Raw genomic sequence first — 14,547 nt, 5'->3', positions numbered from 1 at the left:
TTTAATCCTTGCTACAGAGACAATGGGGGAAATTGTAGCTTACAAGAATGGATGGTTTGTGGGGTAGGATGAGTAGTTTACATTGGTTCTGTTAGATTTAAAAACACCCAGACGTCAACACATTCACTTTTGGGTTTAGCAGAGGGTGTGTGTGGATACCTGCGAATACACCATTCAGCAAAGCCCCAACCTTATTTAGTGGTAGATTGGAATTTATTGCAGCAATTAATAGCCATGGACGTTTACTTGCCTTTAAATTGATTTTCTGGATTTGGGAACCACAGTATCAGAAGGGAGGTAAACCAGGCCAATATAGCAGCTAAGTGCATTTCAGACCTATACATATCTTCCTGTACAACAAATGCCAGAGTTTGAAGCAAGCTGCTGGCAAGAAAGACAGTAAGAAAAAATAAATGAGGTCCTACAATTAAATTCTAGAAGACCCCATGTTTCTTGCATTTCCAGGCATATTGTACACTCAAAAGACTCTCAGCATCTCCATAGAGATTAGGGCTATTAGCTGCAAGCTCATCTCTCTGCCAGTAATAATCAACTCTTTTCCATAGAGTACCAGACAAAAGCAAGCAATTCCTTATAGCCATGAATCAAGTAGACACCAGGTAATTTAATACGAGGAGGGACTGAATAGGTGCTTCCCTGCAGTGAAGACAGGGTGACATTTCCTATTAAGGGACACTTAGTTGAGATATAATATGGATGTGAAAGGAATCTAATGGAGGCTTGGCAGCTCCCTCACAGTAGGTTTGAATGGCATTCCAGCTCTTCACTATGGATAGACTCTCTTGTCTGGAAGAAAGGCAATTTCTGGGGGGCTGAAAAGTAAAATCTAAGCCCATGTCCCTTCTGGCAATTAGTACAGACGATGCATTAAGACAGTAAAGCATTCCTGGCTGTCAGTTGTGAAAATATTTTGCAGTGGGAGTCAAACAGAATTCCAAGTGACAAAAATTAAAAATGGATTATTTACTAATGACAATTTAGCATGGTGTTAATCTTAGTTTAAAACATACTGCTCCAAAATATAATATCTGCAATAGGAAAATGTTTAAGAGTTACTCTTCACTAATTTATACTTTGCTGAACACTATGAAGCAAAGTATAATTATTTGAACATAAACAAAACTAACTGCAGACATGTGTCATAGTCAAGTCTTTTGCTACTAATTGTCAGCAGAGCCCATCCGTTAGCAGATTAGATAAAATTAAAGTCTATTTAGCAGGCTCTTCTGCAAATTGCATATTATATATTAGATGAAGTATGATAATTATGAATAATGACTCTATGCTGCTCTCTGATCCATACGAGCTTCCTCAAACAAAAGGTTATTTTAAAACAGTTCTTACTTTGTTATTCTAGTACTTACACAGAATTGATTCTTCTGTTTTTCTTATATCTTTTCAGAAATAATTATCATAAAAGTTGTAATTTTCATAATGACATTTTGGAATGTTTTGCTTACCAAGTGATATATCTTTCAACAGCATTAATGACGGAGTGAGACGATTGACCAAGAATCGAGTCACTATAGTCTCACCAGACCATAGGGTTGCTCTCTCATTAGAGAGAGAGACACGGATGACTGGTGGGTGATTTATAACTGAAGGCCACCAAATCTCAGGTGAGGGGAGAGGCCTTTGTGGTAACTTCAGCTGTCATGGGAATTGAACCCATGCTGTTGATATTACACTGCTTCACAAACCAGTGAACAACTGAACTAAACCCCTGTCGCTTGACTGGGAACTAAACTCCAAATATTACCTGTCTTTGTTTTCACCTCCTCTGCAATTCAATATTAACTTTCTTCCATGACTCCAAATACTCTGAGTTGACTTTTTGAACTGTGCCTCATTCAGAATTATTCTGCTTACTCTCTATTCTGTGAAATCGGCCTTTCATTAAACACTCAATGATGCATTATCCTTCTGCAGTGATTTCAAACTGTGCATCTACCTACACTAATCATTTAGGACCTTGGCCATACTCTACCAGTCCAGCCTGTATCTCCATTCTCTCAATTCAAATTATTGTATACCCATCACCTTTCATTGGTTCAATTGCACAATCATCCATTTTCCTTAATCTCTTTCTAAACCAATCCACTTTTCTTCAATTTTCTCAATCTTCAAAACTCTTTCATTTTTTGTAATATTAATGATATGAAGAGAGTGTACAGTGCTGTTAGCTAGTGTTACTTGAAAACTACATGATATTGCAACGTGTGACCTTTACTGTGGTAACTGAATTATAGGCTTAGAGCTGAAATAGTGTCCCTACTTTGCAGCTTGTTTTACTGTTATGCATTCCTTGGGTCATTTGGTCACAGTGACATCAGGCTCAACTTTTTAAGAACAATTTGCTTTTCAAATCAATTAGATTTTTTTTGTTACACGCTTGAACATGAACAACAATTCCATTTTGAAAATAAGAAGTAAGGACACTAAATTCATTTTTTGTTTTACAGACTTTTACTTTAAAAGCAGGGCAGTCAGCATTTCACAAACTGGCTAATATTTTGGGAGGTACTTTATCAGAAGGGTGAAAGAATGTGCTCTAAAGCCTAAAATAAATAGGTATAGTAAACAACTGTCTCTGTTTTATATATTAGTCCAATTAACTGCCCATTTGTGAATGTATTTAGCAAACCTGCACCAATGCTTGTTGGCATTCTCCTGTTGGATTATTACCACTTTTGGTGAAAGATGCCTCATCTGTTTTAGATGTTTGGTTGTGCCCATTCACGATTTTATTATTATTTTAATTTCCATAATTTGATAAATCCCACTCTATAGGCTAATCATTTATTCTGAAACTCGAACACAATCATTAAATGATTTATTACTTATAGATCATTGGAAATAGGTCCATAGAATAAAGGTATTTTATTAATTCCATGTGAAAACATATTACAAAAATGATTGACAAAATGCACATCTCTCTCTCTGATCATTTAAAGAATGTTTTGGTAACTGGGGTTTGAAATTGACCACCATAAATTGGTTGCACTGACCTCTGCTCCCAAAATTTCTAGAGGGTCCATGGACTGAGACCCAGGTCCAAAGACTTTAAAAATTTACCCTCTAGCCATTAAACTCTATAGGAAGCAGAATCACAAAAGACAGTGATAACTTCCTCTGTTAACATTTTAAATGTTACAGAGTTGTACAGCATGGAAACAGACTGCTCAAAACCCTTCCCATTCATCCAAATGCCTTTTAAATGTTATAATTGTACCAGCCTCTGCCACCTCTACATGAAGAGGTTGCCCCTTAGGTCCCTTTTAAATCTTGCCCCTCGCACCTTAAATCTATGTCCTTTACATTTTGGACTCCTCTACCCTAGGGAAAAGACCTTGGCTATTCACCCTATCCATGCCCCTCATGATTTTCTGAATCTCTGTAAAGAACCTCTCAGCCTCTCCCATTAAGTTCAAACCCTTCAACCCCAGCAACATCCTTATAAATCTTTTCTGGACCCTTTCAAATTTAACATCTTTCTTACATTAGGGATATGGAATTGAACATAGTATTCCAAAAGCGGCTTCACCAATGTCCTGTACAGCAGCAACATAGTCTCCCAACTCAATGCACTGACCAATAAAGGCAAGTATACCCAACATCTTCATTACTCACCTGCAACCCAGGGTCTCTTTGTTTGGCAACACTCCCTAGGACCCTGCTCTTAAGTCCTGCTCTGATTTGCCTTACCAAAATACAACGTTTCATGTTTATCTGAATGAAACTCAATCTGTCACTCCTCAGCCCATCAAATCAAGGTCCTGTTGTATACTGGAGATAACCTTCTTCACTGTATGCTACGCCTCCAATTTTGGTGTTACCCAAAAACTTCCTAACCATTTCTCCTATATTCACATCCAATTCGTTTCTATAAAATGACAAAAAGTAGTGGACCCAGCACTGATCCTTGCAGCACATTGATGGTTACAGGCCTTAGCCATGTAACTTTATTATGGTGAACTGTAGTGCATTTGCATCTATGAACATGCTAGAATCCAAACAGTTCTGGTTGTACTCATAGCACCTTTTCATGTTAAATTGAAGGTTGTGTGGCAAGGTCTTTAACCAGTTCTATCAGTCTTCTGGGTTTCACCAATTCTGTCCCCTCTTCTTTCTTGAAGTGTGTACATGGATGGGCCAAGCTCCATAATCTTACCACTGCCGAGGCATTCTTGATTATTATAGAGTACAGCAAACTGTAACCAACAACATAGGAATATCAAACATTACATGTTGATTGACCAGGTATAATCTTAACTTAAGTCATACACAGCATTCGTAATTTTCTTTTCTTGGAAGAGTGGAGTAAAATACACTAAGATGCTATTTAGCAATCCAAATAAGACTGTGGGATGTCTCTCAACATGTTGAGCCAGGCATCTGTCAGAACTTTCAGAAGTTGCTATGGAATCCTTTTAGAATGTATATGTAAATTCCTCCAGAGTTAGAAGATTTGCATACTGACACAGAAGCTTTAATAAGCTCCAGCATCCTATAGCTCATTACCTCAAAGTTACTCAACAATGTAATCCTGCAGGTTAAATGTCAACAGTGGTTAATAATGATTATAAAATGGAATCAAGCTTAATTTGTTGTTACATCCTGATTCATTCTTTGATCAACAAGGGGCCTGATAGTTTGCCGTAAGCAAAGTGCTTTTGGCCTTAACACGCACAGTACTAATATTTAGTCAACTCACTGACTTAATCACAACTAATGAAAAGCTATCCTTTTCAGCATTGTTCACCAATCACTTTAGTATAAGCAATTTAGACAACCATAAACATTACACACCACATAGACATTGAAAGATGCTGTTATCACAAATATAACATTTATAACTGTATTGAGCCAACAACTGATCAATGATATTTTGGACTCTGCAATTATATGGAATGAATTAACTTCCTTCCTTCAATAACTTAAATCATTCGAATAATACAAAATATGTTTGTTTCATATTTTAATTGGATTTGCAACTTTCTTCCCTCTTTCTGAAGCTGCTGCACATTAGATAAGGAAGCTTTTACCCATCATTAAAATCTGCACCCACAAGAATTTAAGCAGGCTATTCAGCCCCTCGAGCCTATTCTTACATTTAGTCAGAACTTGGATATCTAAAATCTAATCATCTGGTTCGGTTCCATACCTCCTAACCTTATCCAAAAAAAATCAATGTTGTCAGTTTTTCAATGGAACTAGTCTCAACTTGTCTATTTAAAAAGTGTAAGATTTCCACTGGCCTGTGTGTGAGAAAATGGTTCCTAACATCATCCCTGCCCAGCCCAACTCAAAGTTTCACTATCTGCCCTCTTGTTCTTAACTCCACAACGGGGCTTGAACTTGTGGCTTCTGGCCCTTTTCAAAAAAAAAATTTTTTAAATGGTTTTAAAACACTTTGATTCCAAAGAACCAGTTTAATAAAATGCTCAACTATAGCAGATTTACACCCTTAGCCATTCTTCATTCCTTTTATCTAACATTCAATAAAGTGATATTTGAAATGAAAGAATGAAAATGGAACTCACTTGTCCTGGAGTTGGTGCTCTGACTGGTTTAGCAAGAGTCACCCAAACTGTTAAATCTGGATTTAGAGTTAACTGGCATTGCACTGAAAGGGGAAATAATACAATAAGAGTATATACTATATAAAAACCTGAACTATTCTTACTGTCAACAATGAGACAAACTCACTGTGTGTTGATTGTAAGGGAACTGAGAGATGTGGGGATCAGTTGGAAAAGTGGGAGTTGGCAGTGAACAGAAGGGGAGGTTCAAGGAGCTATATGGCCTACCTTTTTTATGAAAAAAGTATTGGCAAAAGTTATGAGTGAAGTGAAACTATAACAGATGAATGAAAACACATTTATCAAAGTGAAGTTTGCTTCTGCCTGTCTTCCTCATTAGGAAGTGTCTCAGTTTGTAGTTTCGCTTCATTTATAAATGGACAGCACTGGCTTAGAATGATCATTACCCCTCGAAGGCTCTAACCTGTAAACTCGAGAGAAACAATTCTGGCCAGTCGCAAGAAGAAGTTTTTAAATGATCATTAGTCTACAGAACAAAACTGTACATCATTCAACATTAAGCTCACTCATGCATTTCAAGGATACAGTTACAAGGACACTACATTAGTAATGGGGGTAGGCATGATTGATTAACTCAGTTGGCTGGATATCGGGTTTGCAATGCAGAGTAATACCAACAGTGTCAGTTCAATTCCTGCATCAGCTGAGCCTGCTCTTTCGTTAGAGAGACAGGATTGATGGTGAGTTTAACCTGAGAGTCACCACATCTCAGGTGATGGACAAGAATGTGGGACCTTAGTGGTAACCTCAGCCATAGTCCCAGAGGACTATCATGAGGCTGCTCTCTTATTAGAAACCTCTGGGACTGTGGCAACTAATCTTTTCTCAAAACAGAATAATTAATTTTTTGATGCCCATTGGAGAAACTTTAGCTTACTAGTCTGGAATTGCTTAATCTTTCCAGGTATGTTCTCTCCTTTTGCAGTTACTAGTTCCCATTTGAACAACAAACAATTCTGTTCAGTATTAATCACAGCAGTATCTTCTTGTCAGCTGTAACAGTTTGATGTAGAGCCAGTTAGGAAATTGTTCAATAAATTCAGGTATTTTTGATGATTCTGGCATCACATCATACAACATATGTGGTTACGCTAATATTAAGTAATGCACACAAACACTCACATTTACTTCAAAGGTATCATCAAGTCAACTTGTTATTATGCACGGAAGCATTGTCTGTTTAGTCTAGACATGATGTGGAGATGCCAGTGTTGGACTGGAGTGGACAAAGTCAGAAAATCACATAACACCAGGTTAAAGTCCAACATGTTTATTTGAAATCACAAGCTTTTGGAGCGTTGCTCCTTCTTTCACCTGATGAAGGATCAGCGCTCTGAAAGCTTGTGATTTCAAATAAACCTTTTGGACTACAACCTAGTGTCATGAGACTTCTGATTTTATTCAATCGAGATGCATACCCAAAATCAGCCATTTCTTACCAAGTGGCATCTGGTGCTGGAAGCGAAAGTGACACTGCATCACTGTGTTCCTGAGCAATTCTAATGGTGGGTCCTGAGCAATCCAGTGGACTTGATCAGTTTGCAGTGAATTCCTGTACAGAGCTGGGTGACTAGTTCCTGGTGCCTGGCAGACAACATATATGGTTTTTCACAATGCATATTCATCCACTTGAGAAGACAAAGTCAAGGTGTTTAGGGAAGCAATCCCATAATAGAAACAAAGAGGGTAGCAGAGGAAATTTGACTTTCCCTCCAGGGCTATATGTTCATAAAATATTTGAACTAACATACCAGCCATAATTGATAAAACTAACACTCAATACTTCATTTTTAAACAGGATTCTACGTTATATTTCCATTAAAATGCACCTCTACCCAAACAAATGGCATTAAAAACTGATGATTTTGGTGGAAAAAATACAAAATTATTTGCTGAAGTTGACAGCCTTAGGAGCTAAATTAATACATCACTGGCAGATGATTAAAGATAGGTGAAAACTTTGTCTAAGCATGTCTAAATTGTTGAATAGCTTGGCATAAATCACTGTCTTGATTTGAACTGTCTGTCTTTCCTGCTCTATTTCAATGTGTGAAATAGATTCTACAACACGTTAGCAATTGACCTACACAGTTGTTATTAGGAAGGTGTAATTATACATATTAGAAAACAGTACAAGCTTGCAGAATGAGACTTGAATGAAAAGCTCAAGTATCTAATGTGGAAGAGAACAAGAGCCAAAGCAGATTTTGCAGTAATCAGTGACAGAAGGAAAAGGATCTCGCCACAGCAAACAGTGTGAGTGGTGGCAAATCAAGGAAATGAGTGGGGCTCGAGAGTTCAGGTTCCTCTGGTTACAGAAAATGGAAGCTATTGGACCATGATCAGGAGCAACATTTGATTAAGAGGCATGGCCAAATTGGGAAGATAGTGGCAGAAGGAAAGAAAAGCTGGAAGGATAAGAGATATATTAAACACAAACTAGAGAACCTTGAGGTATATAAGCCTTATGTTGTAAACACCTTGATTTCAGTGAGAACCTGAGGCTGTCATACTAGCCAGAGGTCTAGTACAAAAGAAATTTATCATCACACCTAATTCTCCTGCCTTTTCTATACTTGCCTACTGCTTCCAATGTCACTCAATTCTGGTCAACTAACTGGATAGATAATTAAATTATGAAGAGATTCTCTATTTGGAAAACTAGAAGTTTCAATGTCATCTAATTGAAATTTAGAAAGTGACAAAGGGAATGATGAAGCTATATCATACAAGTTGTTCACTACAACCACTCACCCTTCTGCAATTCTGTAACTGTAGAAACTGCAGTAGAATTTTTACATTAATCACCTTGAAATGCCATCACTGATAAAGCTATTAGTCATCAGTGTATTCCCCTCAGCAGAAAGGAATTATATCCAACCAGCCTGAATTTAGCCCAAACAACTTCTTCAACAGCACTCCTACTTCCTAAATCCTTGTTCTCTACCACTTAGGAATAGTTTAACAGGTACATGGCACCATCACTCCCAGGTTTCCCTCCCACCACACACCACTGCAACTCGGAAATGTATTGTTGTCTCTTCATCATTGCTGGGTCAAATCCTGGGACTTTGCCACATAGAGCAATCTACAAACCATTCTAATGTCAATGGTGGGGAAATTAGATTACTTACTTACAGAGTGGAAACAGGTCCTTCGGCCCAACAAGAGCAACCCACCCAGACCCGTTCCGCTACATTTACCCCTTCACCTTAGCATGGCCAATTCACCTAACCTGCACATCTTTGGACTGTGGGAGGAAACGCACACAGGGAGAATGTGCAAACTCCACACAGACAGTTGTCCGAGGCAGGAATTGAACCCGGGTCTCTGGCACTATGAGGCAGCAGTGCTAACCACTGTGCCGCCCTAGTCTTGCCAGTGACACCTATAATGAAGTTTACTCTAATATTGCTAATTGAATGGTTGCATAGCAAAGAAATCAATCTGTGGATCAATAACAAACGGAGATTCAGAAAACTCAAAAACATTCTGAATCCTTTATCAATTTGAATTTAATATGCGTATACTAAAGCTTCATGGTGCTAAAATATCCAATATATATATGTTTCATCAATAGGTTTGTTTCTAGCTTTTCAATGGGTTCCATGACACTCACCACAAACACATCCCCTGTATTTATGTCTTTGTCTACGACAAACCAGGCATCTCTTTGACCACCTATCCTGGCTCGTTGTCCCAAAGTGAATAGAAACCAACCTAAAAGTTAATATAAAGGCAGTAAATTGAAATGCATTTGCCAATGATAGTAACTCTTTGGTTTATCAAACCATGTTTTTAGAAATATCTTGTGGTTTCTAGTTCTTGATATATTCTGATCGTGTTATCTTTTTGGAGTCTATTATTAATTGTAAACCAAGATTACAATTTTCACTTTCTGTGTGGAATAGAGTCTCATCAATTTCACTCACATTATAAAAATGTCGACCTGTACATGTCTGTAACTACTGTTATAATCTTGACGCAATTGTCATCTCACTGTTATAAAGCATTTGATCGTCGGACTCAAAATTTCAACTGCCCCTTAATCTATTCAACAACATGCAAAGCAGATGACAGCTAAATTAAAAGAGTTTTGAGAAGATTTGTAGCTCAGGTCGAGGTTTTGGATGTAGGTTTGCTTGCTGAGCTGAAAGGTTCATTTCCAGACATTTCGTTACCTATTAGATAACATCTTCAGTGGGCCTCACGCAAAGCAATGCCAAAAATTCCTGCTTTCTATTTATATGTTTGGGTTTCTTTGGGTTGGTGATGTTATTTCCTGTGGTGAAGTCAGTTCCTGTTCCTTTTCTCAGGAAACATCTGGAAATGAACCTTTCAGCTCAGCGAGCAAACCTGCATCCAAAACCATAATTAAAGTTTCAGTGATTTACTTCAGTACATGTCTTTGCCTGAACATATTTCATCATTATAAGGAACACTATTTGGAATAAGATCTGCAGAAAGCTGCTTATCTCACTGTACCACAGGACCCTACATTTTGTTTTTTGAATTAGAATTGATGCTCTTTCAGAACGATGACCCATTTTGTCCCCCCATACTTCCAATGTTGCCATTTCAGGGAGCTGCTGTTACATGACTCCTATTAGTTTTTTGTTCTGAGATAGGTGACCCAAAGCCTTGTGCTGCGTTGTGTTCTGGATACAATAGACTGCTTTGGAATATCACAAAATGTAATAAGATTCAAGACTGGACTTCCTTGATGCTGCACCTAGGTTACTGGATTTTCTTGGGACAGCTAACATGGTAAAATTGATATGTAGCCTCTCTGGCTAGGCCAGCATTTTACTGCCTATTGGGAAATTAAGAGTCAACTACTGTGGATCTGGAGTTGCACGTAGGTCAGACCAGGTCAGGAGGGCAGAGTTCCTTTCCTGAAGGACATAAGTAAACTAGTTGGGCTTTTTTCAACAACAGCAGTGGTTACGTGGTTGTCATTAGATTTTATTCATTGTATTACGTAATTTTAAAAGAAATATTAAACTCGACTCAAATTTCAGCATCTGCAATTTGGTGCAGCATGATGCAATTCAAATACATGACCTCAGAACATCAGCTTGATCTTCTGGATGACTAGTTCAGTTACATTATCACTGCCTATCTCACCATTATTGAGCGCACACCTTCTCGAGAGACATTTTGGATTAGGAATAAATGCTGGATTAGCCAGCAATGCAATGAACAAATAAATATACTTTAGAAAGAACATCCAAATGGATGCTCACCAATTACAGTTGTTGAGAAAAACAGGTGCTGCTGCCATAAGGAGCAAAGAATAATCATTCCATAAACCTTGCTTCGACCAAACTAACATCAAGCTGCCTTAAAAAGTGTGGAACAGAAGATAATCTGAAATGGAAGACAACTAACTAAATGAGTAAAATTCCAAATTGCTTATTTGAAGAAACAGAAAACCCACAACTTAACTAAAAAGAAATCATTCTAATTTTCTTAAGCAACATAACTACCTTTGTGTGTTCCCATAATTTTTCCATCTTCTATAGAAACAAAGTTTCCAGGGCGAGGTTCTAGATACTAATAAAAATTTAAAATGAAATTACTTTGAATGCTCAAAAAACTAAGATCAACATATTCCTTTGATACAAATACAATCAAAATTCTCTGTAAGCAGCAATGGGTTTGAATCCAGCCCAAATTAATGGAGTTAATTTTTCCTAACTGTCTTTTTACAGGTACGAAATAAAATGAGTTTTGGAATTCTGAACCGGATTTCTAGGTGGTACGAAATCACAGCTGTCTAAAATTCAGCACATTAGGAACTTTATTTAAATCAGGATGGTTGAAATGAGCAATAGCAGTGCCAGATTGGTGCTATAGATATGTTCTTTACTGGTTTGAGAAAGGATATGTTAGAGTGGGAATTATTGTTGGTGAAGATACTAGGAGAATGTAACATTTGTTACATTTTATAATATGGCTACTTAGCAGAGGCCTCACATCTGTTCATTTCAAATGGATTATCATGCGAATGTCATGCAGAAGCATTTAAGAGTTTATTCAGAGATACTGGCACATAAGTTCCAAGCTATCTTAGAGAGATGGCAGAACTTTACTCTTAATGACCGATCTTGATTCTTATCTGATCACAGATTTGAAAAGTAAAAATCGATTCCACTTCCCAACACAGATGTTCAATTTTTAAAACGGAATTGTGATTTGTACTTGCCTCAAGAATAAAGTTTTCAAAATTTCTTTCACCTATAAAACAGATTCCCATACTCTGTAAGAAGCAAAATAATGAATATCATCCATGGAAATATTTAATCACAACTATTATCAGATTTGATGACTAGAATTACTAAAGCATTGTTCAAAGTTCAAGATGAAAATAAAATTAAAGAGTCTTACTTCTTTTCTCTTTAATATATGGTGAAATCCTGCCTCAGCTGCCATTTCCTTTACAACATTTTTTCTCAACTCACCAAGGGGAAAGATGGTATGTCGCAAAGCGTGTTGTGATATCTGACTCAGAAAGAATGTTTGGTCTTTCTTTGGGTCAGCTGCCTGTAAGAGTTTCACAGCTGCAAAAGGTAAGACAAATGGGCAGTTAGACAGAGAATGGCAATAACTTATATTGTTAGGATTTAATTAAAAGTTTTGCAGGTTTTAAGATTGATGATACCGACACCTAGTTTTAGTACCACCCCTCAGCTTCAGAAATGAATGGATGCAAGTTTGCTTGCTGAGCTGTAAGGTTTGTTTTCAGATGTTTCATCACTATACTAAGTGACATTAATGAGCTCCCAGTGAAGTGCTGGTGTTATATCCTGTTTTCTATTTACATGTTTAGGTTTCCTTGGATTGGTGATGTCATTTCCTGGTCTTTTTTGCAGAGGATGGTAGATGGGTCCAAATCAACGTGTTCGTTGATAGAGTTCTGGTTGGAATGCCATGCTTCTCGGGATTCTCGTGCGTCTCTCTGTTTGGCTTGTCCGAGGATGGATGTGTTGTCCCAGTCAAAGCAGTGTCCTTCCAAACAAACAACTTTGCCAACCATCCAACCCAAATTTTGGGTCCACTACATGGATTACACCTTTGTAATCAATAAATGAAACCTTCAATACCATCAATAATCCCCTTACTGGCATACAATTCACTAAAGAGGAGGAAAACAACAACAAACTGCTATTCCTAGATGTCGCAAACAGCCAATGGGGAACTTCAAACCAGTGTCCACAGGAAAACAACACATACAGACCAAATACTGAACTATACAAGCAATCATCCCAACACCCACAAATGGAGTTGCATTAGAACATTATTTCAATGAGCCACCACACACTGCAGCACAGAGGAACTATGAAGAGCAGAGGAAAATCACCTATACAGCGTATTCAAAAAGATCAGGCACCCAATGAACACAGTCCGCCAATTTCTCAAACAAGCAGACAAAATGCGCCCAGAAACCCTAGCCACTCTCCTCTACATCAAAGATATCGCGGAAATGACTGCCAGAGTAGTCAGACCCCTTGGCATCATGGTAGCCCACAAACACACAAAAACAATAGCTAATGAACTTAAAAGACCCCATACAGACAACAAGCAAAACAGACCTCATTTCCAAAATACCTTGTAAGAACAGCAACAAACACTACATTGGACAGAAAACTAGCCACCAAGACACATGAACATCAACTAGCCACAAAAAGACATGACCCACTATCACTAGCATCCTTAATACAGATGAGGAAGGACACCACTTTGACTGGGATAACACATCCATCCTAGGACAAGACAAACAGATACACACAAGAAAATTCCTAGAAGCACAATATTCCAACCAGAACTCTAACAACAAATACATCGATCTGGACCCCATCTATCTGAGAAAAAGAACAGGAAAGGCATCACCAACACAGGAAATTATATCACCAATTCGAGCAACCCAAAACACAAATAATAGAAAGCAGGACATAACACCAATGCTTCACCGGAGGCTTACTGATGACAAAACATCTGAAAACGAACCTTCCAGCTCAGTAAGCAAACTTACATTCAGAACCTCAACCTGAGCTCCAAATCTTCTCAAAACCTGTTAACACCTATGGGTTCAGAAATGAATGTATTTTATTTCATATTTTACTGCACAAAAATACTGCTCTAACTTTGGTAACTCTCAATTCTTACTATTGTTCAAGTAAGGAAAACATTTCCTCCTTTTCCCAAAAAAAAGTGATTTCTCTTGCCCTTGAAATTGTCCACCAGGTTCCACTCTTCCAAAAGCTCTGGAAGCTGTTATCAAATCCCAAATGAGCCACTGCATTGATAAGCTCTTGCTCGTACATGAGTTAAAGAATAGTTTTCACCATAACTACTCCTCTTGTCATTTCTTTGCCTATGTTCTATAGCTCAGAGTTCGACCACTTAATTTGTCATCAGACATCTCCAAAATCTTAGACTGGTTCCAAAACTTACAAAAACAAGTTATAATTATATGGTCTTTAATGAAATTTATGGCTAGATTTTCCCATTTGCATTTATACAGTGGCTGCAAGCCAGGAATGGCTCCTCACAATGTGCAGCTCAACGCTAATCTCCAAAGAGAGAGACCCAAAGAAAGGCAAGCTCATTTCCCATTTCATGAAGGGTGATTGGGAAGTGTTGGTAAATGGTATGGTGGAGAGAAGACCAGTCATCTTCCCCGTGGACCCATCAGAAGAGGCCATGCCATTAGACACAGCCAACCTGGTCCCAAAAGGTTGCATAGCTAAGTACAAGGCCCCCGCATGAACTGGGACACACAGCCATCCTGCAAGATCAATGATCTTCTCACACAAGGGTAAGTGTTGCCTCCACTCTCTGCTACCTCATACTCTCAGGGCTAACATTGTCTCTAACTCTGCCATTGCACATGTACCTCATTGAGACTCAAGGACTACAG

The 14,547-nt window shown here is 38.0% G+C and overlaps 1 protein-coding gene across 1 annotated transcript in view; it reads right to left on the bottom strand.

Annotated features, from left to right (window-relative positions):
• Window positions 1–2,876: 2,876 nt before the first annotated feature.
• trmu (tRNA 5-methylaminomethyl-2-thiouridylate methyltransferase) overlaps window positions 2,877–14,547 on the bottom strand; it is a 35,243-nt gene continuing 23,572 nt past the window's right edge. The window contains 8 exon segments of the mRNA XM_072562550.1: window positions 2,877–4,150; window positions 4,152–4,232; window positions 5,565–5,647; window positions 7,064–7,208; window positions 9,244–9,344; window positions 11,114–11,180; window positions 11,833–11,886; window positions 12,015–12,187. Of these exon segments, the coding sequence (XP_072418651.1) occupies window positions 4,070–4,150; window positions 4,152–4,232; window positions 5,565–5,647; window positions 7,064–7,208; window positions 9,244–9,344; window positions 11,114–11,180; window positions 11,833–11,886; window positions 12,015–12,187 (785 nt within the window). The 3' untranslated portion in view covers window positions 2,877–4,069.

This window comes from Chiloscyllium punctatum, chromosome 44 (assembly GCF_047496795.1).
Source record: "Chiloscyllium punctatum isolate Juve2018m chromosome 44, sChiPun1.3, whole genome shotgun sequence".
NCBI lineage: Eukaryota > Metazoa > Chordata > Chondrichthyes > Orectolobiformes > Hemiscylliidae > Chiloscyllium > Chiloscyllium punctatum.
Note: the sequence above shows the minus strand (reverse complement) of the source record. Positions and strands in the feature narration are given on the sequence as shown.